A 20,820-nucleotide genomic window follows, 5' to 3' on the forward strand; every position below is an offset into this window, starting at 1 on the left:
TGAGTGGTATTGACTCTATCAGTTATGTGTCATTCATCCTGAGGTGGCTGAAGATCATGAGTCGGGTCTTGCCTAAGGACCTACTGGAATGAGTTTGTTTGTTGATTGGTGTTGTCCCGTGTCTCCCATGTCGTGAGTCATAACCACTGTACTATCCAGCTAATTTTGTTAAGTTGATATATATATAGAAAATATTATAATTATAGATATATATATAATATATATAGATAATTATATTCATAATTGATGACTTACTTGTTTAACTTAAAACTGGAGTATTGTATACAAACATAATTTCCCTCCATGGGATCATTAAAGGTATTTCTGCATTCTGATTCTGAATCCTGAACATATGCAAGACCCCGCGACCGCGTGAACTGTGTATAAAGGAAACAACAACAACAAACAGCTTACTTTGCTTCTCTGACGTATAGAGATTATAAAAATGATCTGTTGTGTCATACATTTTTGTTTGTTGTTCCACTTCAACAATTAGTCCTCATCGTTCATGTTGAGACTCTTTGATCGATTGATGCTCACTGGTGGCACTGGTCATGATGTAATGTTGATGTGAAGTTGTGATAAGCTTCATGAACTGCGTATTGTGTTTTATTTCGAAAGGGGGCGGAAGTGTATTACATTGATTCTGTGACGGATTTCCTGTCTAGTGCAGTACAGTCCCTGACAAAAGTCTTGTCGCTTGGGTACAAGTTGACCTTAAGTGCCCCATAAATAATTTCTAATCCATGTTTGTGGTCTTGCATATGTTCAGGATTCAGAATCAGAATCAGAAATACTTTAATGATCCCAGGAGGAAATTATTTTGTTACAATACTCCAGTTTAAGTTAAACAGTAGTCATCAATTATGAATAATATATATATATAATATATATATATATATATTATAGATATATATTATATATAATATATATATATAAACTATAAACTAATATATATATCAGCTGGATAGTCCAGTGGTTATGCTCACTGACATGGGAGACACGGGACAAACATCAACAACAACAAACACATCCAGTAAGGGTCCTAGGCAAGACCCCTCATGATATATCAGCCTACCTCAGGATGAATGAACACATAACTGATAGAGTCATACCAGCTCAGACGTCGCCCGGGTCAACAAGGTCTGTGTCAGTTGCTAGGGGACCAGGGCAAACTGATGAGAAATGGGCTACTGGAACAAACACCGATGGACAAGGGCAAAAATACAGAGTTGCTGGAATGCTACTATACAAGCAATCCCAGAGAGAGGGATACATGCAGCGGATGTGGGACCATTGGATACTTCGAAACCCACAATAAAGGCTAACAAAGAAACAGCTATTGGCCCAGTGTTCCAACATCCGTAATCGAAATCTACTATCACAACTAGAGATTAATGTATGCAAAAACGATGCTACGGCAAGGGGGAGCCAGGACGACAGGTCAGCGGGGAGATCTCATTATTATCCCCACAACCAAAGATTGGGTACCAAGCCCCAACAGCTACCAACAGCTCACACAGGAGCTGCTGACCTGAGATCCTAAAACCTAGAAGAAGATCGTGACCCAACTGGAACCTGGAGCCCCCGACGATACCGAAGCTGAGTTTGCCAAGTACCTTCAGAAGATCACTAGTGGATGTGAATGCTGCTCTGAAGCACTCTCACACAAGAACCATCACTGAGACCAACAGCGATACACAGTACAGCAACAGTAATCATGGAGATGCTGAATACAAGGTGGGCTTGGGACATAACAAACAGTACCCACCATGGAAGAGAGATTAGTCGCCAGATAAGGCAGCACGGAGAGAAGTAGTCAGCTAGCTGAACTGCAGAAAGGAAACATGGTGAATAAAGGGGCCCCAGGAAGTACACTTATCTCCATACCAGAGGCACTTGAAACTGCCAAACAGCAACTAACAGCTCTGGCCACCTGGTTAAAGAGATACACCAAGGAGGGAGAGGCCAGGAGGATAAACAAGCTGTTCTCCACTGAACCAGCCAAGGTGTACTCTCAGTGGCAGGGAAACAACAATGTTGACGACTCAATGCCGCACACATGGATACTTGAATGTCTGGAACTGTATAAGATCAACAGGAACCTTAGGACCTTCATCCAGAACTCAATGGAAATGTGGAAGACAACCCTAGAGGCCAATTCAAAGCCCATTGCCCAAGTCAACATCAAATGTGGCATATACCAAGGAGATGTGCTATCACCACTGCTGTTCTGCATAGGCCTGAGCCCTCTCAGTCAGATCATCACCAAGGGTATCAATTCCGTAGTGGGGCAACAATCAGCCACCTGCTCTACATGGATGACATCAAGCTGTATGCCAGGACGAGCGAGAAATAGACTCACTGATCCACACCACCAGGATCTACAGCAATGACATAGGAGTCTTTGGATTGGACAAGTGTGGCCGGATGGTCTCAAAGAGAGGCAAGATGATCCAGACAGAGGGGATTGACCTACCAGAGGGCAACATAGGTGATATCCAAGACAGATACATGTACCTTGGCATCCCGCAGGCTAATGGAAACCATGAAGAGGCCACAGGATAACCACAGCCAATACCTCCAGAGAGTAAGGCAGGTCCTGAAAAGTCAGTTGAATGGTAAGAACAAGGTCCAAGCCATCAACATGTATGCACTACCAGTCATCAGATACCCAGCTGGCATAATAAACTGGCCAAAGGAGGAGATAGAAGCCACAGATATCAAGACTAGAAAGCTCCTTACCATGCATGGAGGGTTCCACCCCAAGTCCAGCACCCTGAGGCTATAAACCAAACGGAAAGAAGGAGGCCGAGGGCTAGTGAGCGTCAAGGCCACAGTCCAGGATGAAACATCGAAAATACGAGAATACATCAGAGGGATGAACTGCTAATGAATGTCTCAGGCAGCAGAACCCTGATAGGGTGCAGGAGGAGGAACAGACAACCTGGAGGGACAAACCCCTACATGGCATGTACCACCGTCAGATAGAGGAAGTGGCTGATATCAAGAAATCCTACCAGTGGCTGGATAATGCAGGACTGGCAGACAGCACAGAGGCACTAATCATGGCAGCACAAGAACAGGCCATAAGCACAAGAGCCATAGAGGCCAGGATCTACCAGAGTAGACCAGACCCAAGATGCAGACTGTGTAAAGAAGCCCCTGAGACAGTCCAGCACATGGTAGCAGGGTGTAAGGTGACAGTTGGGTGAGGGGTGAGGTCCTCAGGTTGTGGTGGACATGATGCAGAGCAGGGGGAATGGGTGGAGTAAGTTGTAGTTGATAGAGGTGGTGAGGTGCAGACAAAGGGTCTGTAAGGAGGGGGAGTAGGGGGAGGTAGAGTGGTAGTGGATGTTGGGTAGCCAGCAGCAGTCTGACGAGGGTAGGGGCCACAGTATCAAACCTACTGAAAAATAGGTTCAGTTGATTGGCTACTGTCTTCTGGAACACGGTGATGGTTCTCATGCCACACCACACATCCTCATTTTGTTTGGCTGGAGTTTATTCTCAGCTTTCTCCATAATTATCTTTAGCCTCCCTGATTTTAAATTTGAGTACCCCCGCACTCTCCTCACCACATCACGGTTGCCATCTCTGAACGATCTCTTCTTTTCATTAGGGATGGCCTTAATGTCCTTGGTAATCCAAGGTTTATTGTTAGCGTAACAGGTGACAGTATGAGCTGGGGAGGATAAACAAGCTGTTCTCCACTGAACCAGCCAAGGTGTACTCTCAGTGGCAGGGAAACAACAATGTTGACGACTCAATGCCGCACACATGGATACTTGAATGTCTGGAACTGTATAAGATCAACAGGAACCTAGGACCTTCATCCAGAACTCAATGGAAATGTGGAAGACAACCCTAAGGCCAATTCAAAGCCCATTGCCCAAGTCAACACAAATTTGGCATATACCAAGGAGATGTGCTATCACCACTGCTGTTCTGCATAGGCCTGAGCCCTCTCAGTCAGATCATCACCAAGGGTATCAATTCCGTAGTGGGGCAACAATCAGCCACCTGCTCTACATGGATGACATCAAGCTGTATGCCAGGAACGAGCGAGAAATAGACTCACTGATCCACACCACCAGGATCTACAGCAATGACATAGGGATGTCATTTGGATTGGACAAGTGTGGCCGGATGGTCTCAAAGAGAGGCAAGATGATCCAGACAGAGGGGAATGACCTACCAGAGGGCAACATAGGTGATATCCAAGACAGATACATGTACCTTGGCATCCCGCAGGCTAATGGAAACCATGAAGAGGCCACAAGGAAGTCAACCACAGCCAAATACCTCCAGAGAGTAAGGCAGGTCCTGAAAAGTCAGTTGAATGGTAAGAACAAGGTCCAAGCCATCAACATGTATGCACTACCAGTCATCAGATACCCAGCTGGCATAATAAACTGGCCAAAGGAGGAGATAGAAGCCACAGATATCAAGACTAGAAAGCTCCTTACCATGCATGGAGGGTTCCACCCCAAGTCCAGCACCCTGAGGCTATAAACCAAACGGAAAGAAGGAGGCCGAGGGCTAGTGAGCGTCAAGGCCACAGTCCAGGATGAAACATCGAAAATACGAGAATACATCAGAGGGATGAACTGCTAAGTGAATGTCTCAGGCAGCAGAACCCTGATGAGGGTGCAGAGGAGGAGGAACAGACAACCTGGAGGGACAAACCCCTACATGGCATGTACCACCGTCAGATAGAGGAAGTGGCTGATATCAAGAAATCCTACCAGTGGCTGGATAATGCAGGACTGGCAGACAGCACAGAGGCACTAATCATGGCAGCACAAGAACAGGCCATAAGCACAAGAGCCATAGAGGCCAGGATCTACCAGAGTAGACCAGACCCAAGATGCAGACTGTGTAAAGAACCCCGAGACAGTCCAGCACATGGTAGCAGGGTGTAAGATGCTAGCTGGATCAGCGTACATGGAGAGGCACAACCAAGTGGCTGGGATAGTATACAGGAACATCTGCAACCAGTATGGAATAGAAGTACCTAAATCCCGATGGGCCATACCACAGAAGGTGGCTGAGAACAACAGGGCCAAGGTTCTGTGGGACTTCAGCTTCCAGACTGACAAACAGGTCCTGGCTAACCAACCAGACAATAGTGGTGGTGGACAAAGAGCAGAAGAGGATAGTGATGATAGATGTGGCGATCCTAGCTGGTGCCAACATCAGGAAGAAGGAACATGAGAAACTTGAGAAGTATCAAGGGTTGTGAAAGAGCAGCTGGAACAGATGTGGAAGGTCAAGGGTTGCGTGGTCCCCGTGGTAGTGGGGGCACTTGGGGCAGTAACCCCCAAACTGGGAGAGTGGCTCCAGCAAATCCCAGGGACAACATCTGAAACCTCAGTCCAGAAGAGTGCAGTCCTAGGAACATCGAAGATACTGTGCAGAACCCTCAAACTCCCAGGCCTCTGGTAGAGGACCCGAGTTTGAGGATAACACGGATACCACCCCGCTGGGGTGAGAAGGAGATTTAATTTTTTTTTTTATGTATATACAAGATCAAATTAACATTAAATAAAGTGCAACAAATGCAAAAGTAATTGTCCGTGTTTGTGACAGCTGAGGGAGGCTTTATAGAGATTAATGACCACAGGCAGGAATGATTTCCTGTGTCATTCTGTGGTGCATTTAAGAGAGAGGAGTCTGCTACTGAAGGAGCTCTTCTGCAGACCCAGTGTGTTGTAGAAACAGTGTGAAACATTGTTCAATATGGAATGAATCCTAGACAGCATCCTCCTCTCTGCCACGGTCGTCAAAGTGTCCAGCTCCTCAACCACCACTTTACCAGCTCTCCTGATCAGTTTGTTAAGTCTGTTGGTGTCTGCGATCTTCAGCCCACTGCCCCAGCATGTGACAGCAAGGGAGATCGCACTGGCCACAACAGACTCGTAAATCATCCTAAGCATTGTCCGGCAGATGTTAAATGACCTCAGCCTTCTTAAGAAAAAGAGTCGGCTTTGGCCCTTTTTGTAGACAGCCTCTGTGTTTCTAGTCCAGTCCAGTTTTTTATTCAAGTACACCCCCAGGTACTTATACTCCTCAACACTGACTCCAGTCACTCCACAGTGACCCCCTGGATGGAAACGGGGGTCACTGGTGTTTTGCTGCTCCAGGATGAGCCTCTCTAGGGTCTTCATTATGTGGGACGTCAAGGCTACCGGTCTGTAGTCCTGAGGGCCGCTGGGACGCGGCGTATTTGGCACAGGAACAAGGCAGGACATCTTCCACAACACCGGGACCCTCTGGAGTTGAATAAAGACTTGACTCAGTACTCCACACAGATGAGGGGCACAGGCTCGTCAATTGTCTTCTCAGCAGGTCAACTGTAGAGGTGACAGTTGGGTGAGGGGTGAGGTCCTCAGGTTGTGGTGGACATGATGCAGAGCAGGGGGAATGGGTGGAGTAAGTTGTAGTTGATAGAGGTGGTGAGGTGCAGACAAAGGGTCTGTAAGGAGGGGGAGTAGGGGGAGGTAGAGTGGTAGTGGATGTTGGGTAGCCAGCAGCAGTCTTGAGGGGTAGGGGCCACAGTATCAAACCTACTGAAAAATAGGTTCAGTTGATTGGCTACCTGTCTTCTGGAACACGGTGATGGTTCTCATGCCACACCACACATCCCTCATTTTGTTTGGCTGGAGTTTATTCTCCAGCTTTCTCCCATAATTATCTTTAGCCTCCCTGATTTTAAATTTGAGTACCCCCTGCACTCTCCTCACCACATCACGGTTGCCATCTCTGAACGATCTCTTCTTTTCATTAGGGATGGCCTTAATGTCCTTGGTAATCCAAGGTTTATTGTTAGCGTAACAGGTGACAGTATGAGCTGGGACATTGCAGTCCACACAGAAGTTGATATAGTCAGTGATGCACTCTATGAGCCTATCAATGTCCTCCCCATGGGGCTCACAGAGTGCAGGCCAGTCAGTCACCTCAAAGCAGCCCTGCAGTGCCTCATAAGCCTCCTCCGACCACCTCCGCACAGTCCTTGTGGTCGTAGGCTTCCTCTTCACCAGAGGAAGATAGCAGGGCTTGAGGTGAACCAGGTTATGATCAGAGTTGCCCAGAGGGGGGAGAGAAGAGGAGATGTATACACCCTTAATGTTAGCATATAACAGGTCCAGGGTCCTCTCCTCTCTGGTAGGACAGCTCACGTATTGCTTGAAAGCCCTCCGCCTTTCCACTTATCACTCTCGGTACAATCCCGGTTGGCCCGGACAGTGTGGAAGCCATCGACAGAGACGTTCTGGTCCGTAATGTCCCTGTGCAGCCATGTCTCCTTGAAGCACATCAGACTGCATTCCCGGTACTCTGCATGGCTCCGTCTTAGCGTCGTTAGCTCATCCATTTTGTTGCCAGGCGACCGCACATTTCCCATAACAATACGGCTTAAATCTTCTCCTCTTCATAAGCCCGTCCTGTCTCGACCCTCCTCCCTGACGTTGCTTCCCTCCTCTGCATCTCCGGTGTGTTTTTCTCCAGAGTTCAGCTGGTATATCGGCTGGTCTTGCTACTATGCCGGCCGGCATTAGCGTGTTTAGCTGTTCCCCGGAGTAAACAAAGGTAGCGTGTCCAGGTGGAAGCGGCATTTAACAACACGAATAAAAAAAACATTAAAAGTAACAAAGAGTAACCTTTGTAAGTTTGTCAATCTGAGCACAGAAAACAAGAAACTGTGAGAAACCTTATTTAACTTACAAATCAGAACAATGTCGGACAACCCAATATTCACTGAGTTGAGTGAAGAAAACATAAAGAAAACTAACCATTACATTTTCCAGACCAACCTTGAGGGAAAAAGGTCCTACGCTGAGGCACTCCCTTGTACTACCAAGCTGACTATAAACCAGCTGATCATGCTGAAATTTGAACTTTTTAAATATGCTGAGTTCATCCTATGTTGCAGATTTGAAGAGCATTGGTGTCAACAAATAATTATTATCAATCTTTTTTTTTATTAGGAGTTTAAGCCCAAAAGAGTTTTAAAGGCAGAGAGGATGCAACACAAATATTATGTATCTACAGACAGTTAAAATGAAGAAATATAATAAATAGGATTGGTTTACATGTATTTACTAAGTAAAAGGCTGACACTATTACTACTTCTATTTTTTTATGGGTACTAATACCTAGATTTATTACCATCTATTTGCCTAGTAGGTTTTCACATACTTAACGGTTAATAACTTACTACTTTCCTTTTTTCTGTTACCATCTAGTTTCCTAGTAAATACTAGGTAATTAGGGGACTCTAAAATAAAGGGTTACTTGCAGAAAAATATGTGGATACTGTGACATGGTGGTGTAACAGCATACATATTGACAATGTTGATGCTGAAAATAATTCTTATGGTATTAAGAATTTGGGGAACATAATTTACTTACGATGGACAGACAACTTGCTTGCCTTTCTTTCCCTTCTTTGTGGATTTTCCTTCTTTGGCCGCAGTCAGTTGCCAACAAGACAGCAGAAACAGCAGCAAGATCACCAACCTCAATCCAGCACCCATGGTCCCTAAAACAATAGATGATGACCGTAACACATGTTAATCAATAATAACCTTAATGTTGCCAACTTTCTTGACTTTCAAGATTTATGCAGCTGGTTGCTTATTGTGCATTACATAGGGTGATATGAAATAATATATAGTATGCACAGCATGCATAGATTGTGTGGGTGATAATATTTAATATGTTTGAGTAATCAATGAACTTTGATATGGACTGAATCAGTGGATAAATAAAACACCAGTTACCATGGTCCTTATTCAAAGTAAAAAAACACAATCACACTATTCCAGAATTTTAAACATCAATACTATTATTAAAAAAACATACTTGATACCTCTCTGTTTGAACCCCTAAAAGTCTTCTTTAGGGGTTCAAACATACAAAAGAACATAGCAAAAGTTATGCATTTTGATGTAGCCTGAAAAGGAGTAGACAGACAAGACTTTGTGATTAAAAAGTGTAATTATGAAATAAAAGCATTCACTGAGCAAAACACTGGAATGATATAAAACCGACTTACAATAAATTCTTTGGTTGTGAAAGAAAATGCAATAACATTTAATAATAATGTTTTTAACATTAATGGAATTTCACATTCAATATTTTGTCTGTATGTATTAATAATATGACTGCAGCTTATTATTATTATTATTATTATTTTTAATATTAGTCTTCATTTTATTCAAGTAGCAATTTTGGTAGTTTAATAGGTGTAATCTGTATTTTTTTTTTCTTTTTTACTTAAGTTTAGTTTTTGGCTACTCAACACACTTTTGAAGTGAATATATAAAACAGTTAGGATATTCTTTGGAGTGATTTAAAAAGTAAAGGAGAGCTTATATAACTATGTAATTACACCAATCTAGTCAAATAATCTCACTGGCTAGTAATCATCTGAATTAGCGTCAAATTAATTAATAATAGCTGAAAAAATCATAATCAGTATCTGCTACAACACTATCTGAAACGATTCCTGTTAGCAGGAATAGCAGTTATAGCAGTAATAATAATCAGCTGGAAGGGTAGGATGAAAATAATATTGACGATAATAATAAATAATAGTAAATTAATTGTTTCTATTTTTTACTTCACTTCTTATTTTACTTCTTATTATTTCATTTTTGCTTTCTGTATTTATCTTTACTTATTTCTGGCCTTGTGCTGCAGCAATACATTTTCATTAAAGGGTTATCTTATCTTAAATTTAAATAGGTCCTTCCTTTTTGATATGAAAAGGCACCTATCACATTCCCCTGATTAATACACTGTCACTTACACTGATGATAATGTGACATACAATAGAACATACAAAGAAGTGGGAGTAGCATCTGGAGGTACAGAAAACTCCAGACTTTAGCTTGCCATTTGCTTTTGGTGTGGTCATGTGTGATGTAGGGATCTGGGCTGTTCTCCTTTAGTCTGGTGAGTCTGGTGGTTATGAAAGAAAAGATAACCAAGCACATATCAGGCAAGAGCAATGTAGTAGCCAGGCTTGTCTGTATCTAAACCCCCCTTGACCTATTAACAAAACATCTCATTTCATTTGGTCGTGGCGGATGACTGTCCACTAATGAGCTTGGTTCTGCTCGAGGTTTCTGCCTGTTAAAAGAAGTTTCCTTGCCATCGTCACGAAGTGCTTGCTCATGGTGGAATTGTTGGTCTCTGTAAATAATATTATAAAGAGTACGGTCTAGACCTGTGAAAAGTGTCATAAGATAACTTCGGTTAAGGTTTGGCGCTCCGTATATAAATAAAATTGAATTATTTCAATTTAATCCTCCTTATGTAGACAGTATGGTACAGTATGGCATAGGCTGCATACTTGAGTAAGGTTGTCCCAAGGCTGTATTTTTTAGTAATTTTAGTAATCACTGTATTTAATGTAAATCAGACTTTGAAGGTTATCTTTTGGTAAATAACCTAGATGGTCTGGTTTCATATAGTGATTCACACCATATTTTAAATCTCTGTCAAGCTAGATCATTTCTTTTGCGAAGGTTCAACCAAGAGGAGATTTTACAGTCCATTAGCCTAGCTTGCAGAATCATAGTGAGAGAAACTAGTGCAATAGAGAAGGAAAGTAGCAGCGGGGACTATAGAGTGTGTGGGTTGGGTTGGGGAGGGGTGGGGGGTGGGGGGTGGTTACTGCGGCGTTAGACTACACTGTCAAGATGCGATGACACAGCTTGCTGAAGCTGTTATGATCAAACACGCACAGACATTGTTCTGTACCAGGGAAACTCATGTAAATATATATTCCACACACAAAATATACAAACACATACATGCAACCAAGTACAGGACAGCTCTGAAACCCATGGCTTATAATGTTGCCCTCCAGTGTAAGGTAACAAGATGTATTACTCCCTATGTTGTGCTCTGCTTCTGTCTCTCTCTTACATGCGCGCGCACACACACACACACACACACCTGCAAAAAACAGTACACACAGAAAGACCCATTGTATATTTCTTTGATTCTTACCTCTGGTGCATCAGATCATCAGTTCTGCTGCATTACAGAGATTCAGTGGTTAGTCACTGAGATGCTGTTCTGGCTAGTCAGACTGTATGTCCTCTCTCTCTCTCTCTCTCTCTCTCTCTATGTGTGTGTGTGTGTGTGTCCTGTGTGTGCTCCTTTGCTCCTTTATCTGCACTACTCTTGCATCCTATTCCAAGTTCCACTCCGCTTGCCCTGAGTAAGTAGCACAGTACTGTTACTGGTTAATTTCTTCCTTAATACGTAGGCTGCTTTTTACATATGAATTTATCGAGTGTGCAACACAACACAAACAATAAAACTAGAGTACGTTTTGCTACCAATTAAACATAGTGAAGAATAAGAGAAAACAAAGGGAAATTCCATAACAAGAAATGAATGAAAAAACAAAACAATATAAACACACAGATGTGACAAAAAAAGAAAGGCTTTCTAATCTCAAATACATGGAAATTCACCCCATTTTCTTCTATATGCAATTATACTTTAACTGAATACCATGGAAATGGAGTGGCAGGTCCAGTCAAACTCTTGTTTGTTGTTGACTAATGTTCACAAAAGGAGCTAGGCAGTTTCTTTGCTGAACTGCACATACTGTACCTGCGCTAACACATGCTTAATTATCATCGAAGGCCTGCTGGAAAAACATAGAGCTAGCATAGCGGATCTTAAAACTCCTTCGCTGCCCTGGAGTCAAGACTGGAAAAAATGCAGACCACGGTGTTAGATCACGGACAACATATCATCTCACTGGAAACCAGTGCTGAGTCAGATGACCAGCGTATTCATACTCTGGAGGCGAGGTTGGCAGCTTTAGGCGATAGCAACAACAAGCTACTAGCGAAAACGTCGGACCTCAAAAGCCGGAGCCGCAGGAATAAAACGTAGTCCAGATTTCACCCGAAATGGTTGATGTGAGAGAGAGTCAAACAGAGTCGTTGAATATCCTTGATCAAGCAAGCATTTATTCAGTATAGCAGAGATCTCTGGAGATCACACTACAGAGCATACGTCTGTTAAAGCCAAACGCCACGTGAGATCTGACTAACAGTTGTAACTACATAGTTGTATAGCTTTTGTCTCTAATCACTCCCCTGGCTGTCACCTGAGTCGTCTCAGCTCATCCACAGCCCCCCTGCTTATGTCTTACTAGCATGACTTGGTTAAAGTTGTCTATTCCCTACAAGGACACAGGAGAATGGCTCAGAGAGGAGATGGTTACAATTGTAGCTTAATTCCACATTCTCTTGGGCGGGAGGTTACTGAGATAAACAAGTGACAGCTTCACTTTAATTCACCCTGAGTTTAAAATCATACATTATTCCAGCAAAGCATTAGTACATTATGCATTGTACTGCATGTGCCCTCTATCCACAATTCCCTCTTTTGATCTCTATTAAGAGATCAAAATTTTCAGAAAATAGCCTTCCCTCTTTTGATCTCTATTTAAGAGATCATCTTTTTTTTTGGTATTTGCTTAAATTGGTGAGTGAGGGCTCCTTAGGCCCTCTTTTGGGCTTTCCCAAACACCCTAATTGTTCTGGCCCATTTTACCATTGTATCTGGGATCTATGCTACTCGGTGGCTTATTGTCGTCCGCCTCCTCAGATTGCAGGAGGGGCATCATGGCTAGGGGATAATGTGGGTGTCTTTTCTCAATGGCAGCTGTCATGAGTCTAACTGAGAGGGAGCGAATACAGGGCACACAGCAGCATCCACAGGTAACCACAATTGCAAAAAATATGTAGCAATAGAAATCATAAGAGACATAATACGATTCTTCCATTGACCAAACATATTTGTCATCCACTCCTCTAAGGGGTTACCCACTCCTGAGTGTTCGTGCATTGTTTTATACAATGTACGGACTCCTTCTAAGGCTTTTGTCATGGATCCGTCCAGGGCGGTGTTATTGTGGATGAAGGTGCAACACATATCACCGAACATCATGCAAACACCCCTTTTTTCAGCCAAAATCATGTCCAATGCCATTCTGTTCTGTACGGCCATGGGTGAGGTTGGGCCTAGTTGGTCAGCCAGCCCTTCTACGGCGTCACGTGTGAGATTTGCCAGTCTAAGAACGTTATAGTGAACATAATTAATTCCGTCTACATTTTTATTAGGTGTGACTGGAAACAAGGCTGACACTATAGGGATGTTTTCAAAATTATTATCATCGACACTTGTATTAAGGCGAGCTAAACCTTCTACATTTCAGTAACCTGTTCTCTACACATGTTTCTCAGGCAGTACCACCCCTGAGGGAGTTTATGACCTTCTTCTTATGCTATTAAAACACAACTCTGTACCACTAAGCACACATCAAAAATAGTATAAAAACAACAGATTTTTATATCTGAGATCACTTTAAAAATTAGGCACAGATCACCTAAAACTTTGACTGTCCTGTAAAAGCCAATTTCACCAGTGCCCACGCGAACCCAACTAAGACAATGAACCAACAGACTATAAGCAGATTCAATTTTGCGGGTGCCATTGTGTAGCTGGGTGTTCTTATCTGTTTTTACAAGTTGGTGTTTTTCTTCTTTCTGATGATGGCTTGGCACCTCCTCCCTTCGCCTTTTCACTTCTTCTTTCTTCAGGTGCTAGGGGTAGACTGCCCTAGCACCTAATTACCACCAGGGGATTATTCTGCCCCTTTTTCGGTGGGTTTTTCCTCCGAGCCAGCCGGCTCGGTGCTCCTTGCTTGGAGGTCTTTTTGAACCTCAGCTCTGCTGCTGCGCACTGACTACAGTGGAACCAGGTGTCCCCTTTGCCTTTCAGACGTACAGCGTGTGAGGTCTGTTCAAATCAAAATCAAATCAATTTTATTTGTATAGCCCAAAGTCACAAAATACATTTGCCTCAAAGGGCTTTACAATCTGTACAGTGAGTGACACCCTCTGTCCTTAGACCCTCGGTTCGAGTGAGGAAAAACTTGCCCACAAAAAACCCTTTTAACAGGGAAAAAAAAGGGGAAGAAACCTCAGGAAGAGCCACAGAGGAGGGATCCCTCTCCCAGGATGAACAGACATGCAATGGATGTCACGTGTACAGGACAAATCAACACAAACATATTGTACAATTACAATGACTGATAAAATGACAATGAATTACAATGAATGATAAAATGACCACAGTAGCAGATATGGTAGTAATAATGACAGTAATAATATATGTAGTGGACGTCGTGCAGGATCACAGCAGCAGCCAAGATCCACGAGAACCTGTGGAAGAGAGAAAGAGAGAGTGAAAGTGAAAGAGAGGGTTTTCAGTAAGGGAGATGTGACTGCATCTTCAACCAATACCGTGCCTGGCTAAGCATAACCTTGGGGGGAGGGGGAGTCCCCCGGCAGTCTAATCCTATGGCAGCATAACTAAGGGATGACCTGAGCCAGCCCTAACTATAAGCTTTATCAAAGAGGAAAGTCTTAAGTCTACTCTTAAAAGTGTTGACCGTGTCTGCCTCCCGAACCCAGAATGGTAGTTTGTTCCACAGAAGAGGAGCCTGATAGCTAAAAGCTCTGGCTCCCAATCTACTTTTGGAGACTATAAGAACCACAAGGAACCCAGCACCCTGAGAGTGCAGTGTTCTAGAGGGGTAGTAAGGTAATATGAGCTCTTTTAGATATGATGGTGCCTGACCATGAAGAGCTTTGTAAGTAAGAAGAATTTTAAATTCTTTTCTAGATTTAATAGGTAGCCAATGCAAGGAAGCCAAAATGGGAGAGATGTGATCTCTGATCTTGGTTCCTGTCAGAACACGTGCAGCAGCATTCTGAATTAACTGCAGAGTCCTAAGAGACTTATTGGAGCAGCCTGATAACAAAGAGTTACAATAGTCCAGCCTAGAAGTAACAAATGTGTGGACTAGTTTTTCTGCATCCACTTGAGACAATGCGTCTGATTTTAGCGATGTTACATAAGTGGAAGAAATGCAGTCTTCAAAATTTGTTTTATGTGGATGTTAAAAGACAAATCCTGATCAAAAACAACTCCAATATTCTTCACAGTGGAGCTGGAGGCCAGGGTGATCCCATCTAAAGTAACTAAGTCTCTAGAAAGAGAATTTCTGAGGTGTTTGGGTCCAATTACAAGAACTTCAGTTTTGTCTGAATTTAACATCAAAAAATTGTAGGTCATCCAACTTTTTATATCCTTAAGGCATGTTTGGAGTTTAGTTAACTGATTGGTTTCATCAGGCTTGATCCATAAATATAATTGGGTGTCGTCAGCATAACAATGAAAATTGATAGAATGATTCCTAATAATGTTCCCTAAAGGAAGCATATATAAACTAAATAGAAGTGGTCCAAGTACAGAACCTTGTGGGACTCCATGACAAACTTTGGTATGCATGGAGGATTCATCATTGACGTGAACTGTCACACCGTGAGGTCAAGCTGGGTTTTTGTTATGTCTTGTCATTTCCTGTTTTATTTTGAAAGATAACTCTCCTCTCGTTTCAGGTCAGTTGCCCTTCCTCATGTGTCACCAGTCTGATTGTCTTCCCCGCCCTGATTGTTTCCGCCTGTTCCCCATTTCCCTCATGTGTGTATATATAGTCTGTGTTCCCCCTTGTCCCGTGCCTAAGTGTATTCGTACTTTCTGTCGTCGCACCCAAGCCTTTCCATTGACTCCAAGCCTGTTCCACGTTTCTTGCTTTGTAAGTTTCACAGCCATAAGTATAGGTAGGATTTTGTAGCCTGTTTTCGTCCTGCGGGATCGTTTTCTGTTTGATTGCTTCTTTCCTTTTGATAAAGTTTTTCATCCTCCGGGATCATTTTTGTTTCTAGCCAGTTTAGGAGATTAGGTCATAGATATATAGATAGTTCTGTTTCCTCCTTATTTTGAGTGAGTGTTTTTGTTTGATAAATTTTATTAGGTTATTCCTTCCCATTTTGGTGAAGCGCTTTTCTTTCTAGTTTAGTGTTTGAGATTTTCAGAGAGAGTAGCAGAGTTTTAGTTAATTAGAGTTCTGGTCAGTGTAGCCATTTTTGTTGTAATTTTTGTAGACTGTGCTCCAGCAGCTCGGAAACAATAAAAGTGTCTTCCAAACCTGCCTATTCCGCGTCTGAGTCTGCCGCTTTGTTCTGGGCCTGACATGAACAAACTGAGATCGATCTAAGAAATACAACTTAAACCAGCTTAGGGCGGTTCCTTTGATGCCAATTTGATGTTCCAGTCTCTGTAAAAGAATTTGTTGGTCAATGGTGTCAAATGCGGCACTAAGATCTAACAGGACAAGTACAGAGATGAGTCCTTTGTCTGATGCCATTAGGAGGTCATTTGTAACTTTGACTAATGCGGTCTCTGTGCTATGATGCACTCTAAATCCTGACTGAAAATCCTCAAATAGACTATTGTTATAGAGAAAGTCACACAGCTGATTGGCTACAGCTTTCTCAAGTATCTTAGACAGAAAGGGAAGGTTTGATATTGGTCTGTAGTTGGCTAAGACCTCTGGGTCTAGAGTGGGCTTTTTAAGAAGAGGTTTATTTACAGCTACCTTAAAGGACTGTGGAACATATCCTGATAATAAAGACAGATTAATCGTATCCAATAAAGAATGACTAACTAGAGGTAAAACATCCTTGAGCAGCCTGGTTGGGATGGGGTCTAAGAGACAGGTTGATGGCTTAGCTGCAGAAATGATTGTTGTTATTAATTAAGTTATTTGATAAAGGTCAAACTTGCAGTATCAGAATGCAGAGATCAATGACTGTTGAGGGCAAGAGGTGATGGATTTTGTCTCTAATAGTTATAATTTTATCATTAAAGAAGCTCATGAAGTCATTGCTACTTAGACCTAAGGGAATAGATGGTTCTGTAGAGCTGTGATTCTCTGTTAGCCTGGCTACAGTGCTGAAGAGAAACCTGGGGTTGTTCTTATTCTCCTCTATTAATGAAGAGTAGTAGGCTGCTCTGGCATTACGGAGAGCCTTCCTGTATGTTTTGAGATTATCTTGCCAGACTAGATGAGATTCTTCCAGTTTAGTGGCACGCCATTTGTGTTCAGATTTACGTGTCTCTTGCTTTAATTTACGAGTCTGCTGGTTATACCATGGTGCTAGCCTTCTTTGTTTAATTGTCTTCTTTTTCAGAGGTGCAATAGAGTCTAGAGTTGTCCGTAATGAGCCTGTAATACTATCAACAAGATGGTCTATTTGTGGGTGGCTAAAGGAAGTAGACAAGTCCTCTGTTACAGTTAGACATGGCATTTGATTCAATGCTGAAGGAATCACTTCCTTAAATTTGGCTACAGCACTATCAGATAAACATCTGCTGTAGAAGCTTCTACACAAAGGCTTATAGTCCGGTAGTATGAACTCAAAGGTTATTAAAAAATGGTCAGACAGAAGAGGATTCTGTGGGAAGACTATTATATTATCAATTTCAATGCCATATGAAAGAACAAGATCAAGAGTGTGGTTCAGACAATGAGTCGGTTTATTTACACTTTGACAAAAGCCAATTGAGTCTAATAGAGAGATAAACGCAGTACTAAGACTATCATTGTGGTTGTCCACATGAATGTTAAAATCACCTACAATAATTACTTTATCTGTTTTAAGGATCAAGCCTGATGCAAATTCTGCAAATTCAGATAAAAATTCAGAATAAGGACCTGGAGCTCGATATACTGTAACAAATAAAATTGGCTGTAAAGTTTTCCAGGTTGGGTGAGTGAGGCTAAGGACAAGACTTTCAAATGAATTATAATTTAGTTTAGGTTTGGGATTTATTAATAGACTTGAGTCAAATATGGCTCCAACTCCACCACCTCGACCAGTACTTCGAGGAACATGAGTATTATAATGACTCGGAGGAGTGGATTCATTTAAGCTAACATATTCATCCTCCTGCAGCCAGGTTTCAGTGAGGCAAAACAAATCAATATCATAGTCAGATATTAATTCATTGACTAAGACAGCTTTAGATGACAAAGACCTGATATTCAATAGTCCACATTTAATTCTCTTATTTTGGACTGTTGGAGATGTTGATTTAATTTGTATTAAGTTTTTATGATGAACTCCTCTTCTGTTTGTTTTATCTTTAAATAATGTAGGTGGACGGGGGACAGACACAGTCTCTATACTAAAGGACTGGGTGGGCAACTGCTCTAATGGAGGCGCAGAGAAGCGTGTAAGACTGCAGCTCTGCTTCCTGGTCTCAACTCTGGGTTGTCGACATGATTTTGGTCAGCTAATAAACTTGGCCATATTTCTAGATATGAGAGCTGCTCCATCCAAAGTGGGATGGATGCCCTAATGTCTCTCCCAATCAGACCAGGTTTTCCCCAGAAAGGTGTCCAATTGTCTATGAAGCCCACATCGTTTGCTGGACACCACCTCGACAGCCAGCGGTGAAATGACGACATGCGGCTAAACATGTCATCACTGGTCACATTGGGGAGGGGACCAGAGAAAACTACGGAGTCCGACATCGTTTTGGCGTATTCACACACCGATGAAACATTAATTTTAGTGACCTCCGATTGGCGTAACCGGGTGTCATTACCGCCGACGTGAATAACAATCTTACTGTATTTACGTTTATCTTTAGCCAGCAGTTTCCAAAAAGATTCGATGTCGCCCGCTCTGGCCCCTGGGATGCATTTAACTATGGCCCCTGGTGTCGCTAACTTCACGTTTCGGACTATGGAGCTGCCAATGACCAGAGTTGGCCTCTCAGTGGGTGTGTCGCTGAGTGGGGAAAATCTGTTTGAAACGCAGAGCGGTTGGTGGTGTACCGTGGGCTTCAGTTTGGAGCTATGCCTCCTTCGAACAGTCACCCAGCCTCCGGGCTGCTCGGGAACTACCGGGGGACGGCTAGCTGAAGCTACCTGTGGCTGTACCGCACCGGCTACAGGGGACTGGCTAACTATCTGAGCTACTGACTGTTCGGTGGTGCGGTACCGTGCCTCTAACTCACTGACCCTCGCCTCCAAAGCTACAAACAAACTACATTTATTACAAGTACCGTTATCACTAAAGGAGGACGAGGAGTAACTGAACATGTGGCACACAGGGCAGGAGAGAGCAGGAGAGCAGAGAGAGGAGGAGAGCAGCCATTGCTATAGCTAGGCTAGTTAGTGTGGCTAACAGAAACTGGAGAAACTATCAGATTGTGGTTATTAGAGTTGAGAGACCTGCTCGTGCACAGACAGAACAAGTCAAAGGATAGTGCAGAGATAAGTAGATAATTGCTGATGTGAGAAATATACGAAAATCTGTTCAGGTGAACAGAGCAGTGAGCACCGTGGCAGCAACACCGATAACCAGAAGTGACACAATACGTCACCGTAAAGCCTGTCGTCCGGACAGTCAGCACATGATGAGCTGCACACGTACCTACCTACTCCTGTATGTAAGCAATCCCCTGTCAAGCCTTCCACCTATTCTCTCAATCCTGGACTCTTTCAATGTATTCTCCGGGTATAAATTGAACATTTCCAAAAGGAGTGTTTTCCAATAAACCAATTGGCTACAGAAATTCCAACTCACCTCATACTATTTAAAACTGCTTTGGTGGGCATAAAATATCTAGGAACAATGGTCACATGATCTATGCGCACACTGAAAGAATGGAAGTTCTCGGTACTGACGGCAGCAATCTAACATGATCTTCGAAAATGGAACCGTTTACCACTGTCTCTAGCGGGTATAGTGCAAACAGTGAAAATTTATATTTTACCAAGGTACCTTTAACTTTTTCAATGCTTACCAATCTACCCTTCTCGATCATTTTTCAATCTTATCAACAGCATCATATCCACATTCATTTGGGCAGGTAAATGGGCCAGAGCAAATAAATCCTTGCTCCAGAGAAGCAGATCATTGTGTGGCCTGGGATTGCCCAACCTCCTTGGGTACTATTGGGTGGTTAACGCACAAAAGATTTTGCTCTGGTTCACCTTACATCAACATAGTTGGTGCCAGTTAGAGGCAAACTCATGTTCCACGTCCCTCCAGGCACTAGTATGTGGCACCCTCCCTCTTTCTCTTGCAAATTTCACATCCAACCCCATTGTAACTAAAACATTAAACATTTTGACTCAAATCAGGAAGCAGTTTGGATGGCTCACCCTTCCCCAAACTTCACCTCTTTGTAACAATTACTTATATGTAACAGCCAAGACTGACTCACACTGCAGCTTTGGAAAATAAAGGCCTGAGATGCCTGGGAGATTTGAGGAGAGAGTTTGTTTGTTCATTCAGATCGTTCATTTGTCACGTGACTGGCAGCTAAGGCTGTGTAACAAGCAGTATGTTCATTCTTACAGATCGGTCTCTCATTCATTTGTCACGTGACAGCCAGAGATTAAATTGGGCCGGAGCCCTCCGGAGCTCAGCTCCGCCTCCTCACCTCGGCAGTACAGCCAGCAGGAGCTGAGTTCCCTCTGCTTCGGTGTTTATAATGATCATGAGCGTAGCTACCATTATACAACTTTTTAAATCTATTAGTTTGGACCTCCTCTCTTTTACCATGTCAAAAATCAGTAGGATACATCAGTCTGTTCACTCATCTCTGTTTCCAGAGTGCTGTGTCAGAGCTTCATTATTGAATCCGTTCCACTTGTTTACTGATATAAAACCTGAATCAATGAAACTCCAGTCCATGTTTTCACTGATATAAAACCTGAATCAGTGAAACTCCAGTCCATGTTTTCACTGATATAAAACCTGAATCAGTGAAACTCCAGTCCATGTTTTCACTGATATAAAACCTGAATCAACTCCAGTCCATGTTTTCACTGATACGGCACCTTCTCACCGC

General features: G+C 42.8%; 1 protein-coding gene across 1 annotated transcript in view; it reads right to left on the reverse strand.

Annotated features, from left to right (window-relative positions):
• LOC104939019 (glycine receptor subunit beta) overlaps window positions 1-11,122 on the reverse strand; it is a 50,491-nt gene extending 39,369 nt beyond the window's left edge. Inside the window, 2 exon segments of the mRNA XM_027275438.1 lie at window positions 8,413-8,542; window positions 11,023-11,122. Coding sequence (XP_027131239.1) covers window positions 8,413-8,537 — 125 coding nt within the window. The 5' untranslated portion in view covers window positions 8,538-8,542; window positions 11,023-11,122.
• Between the last annotated feature and the right edge of the window lie 9,698 nt (window positions 11,123-20,820).

Source organism: Larimichthys crocea, unplaced genomic scaffold, assembly GCF_000972845.2.
Source record: "Larimichthys crocea isolate SSNF unplaced genomic scaffold, L_crocea_2.0 scaffold131, whole genome shotgun sequence".
NCBI classification, from domain to species: Eukaryota; Metazoa; Chordata; class Actinopteri; family Sciaenidae; genus Larimichthys; species Larimichthys crocea.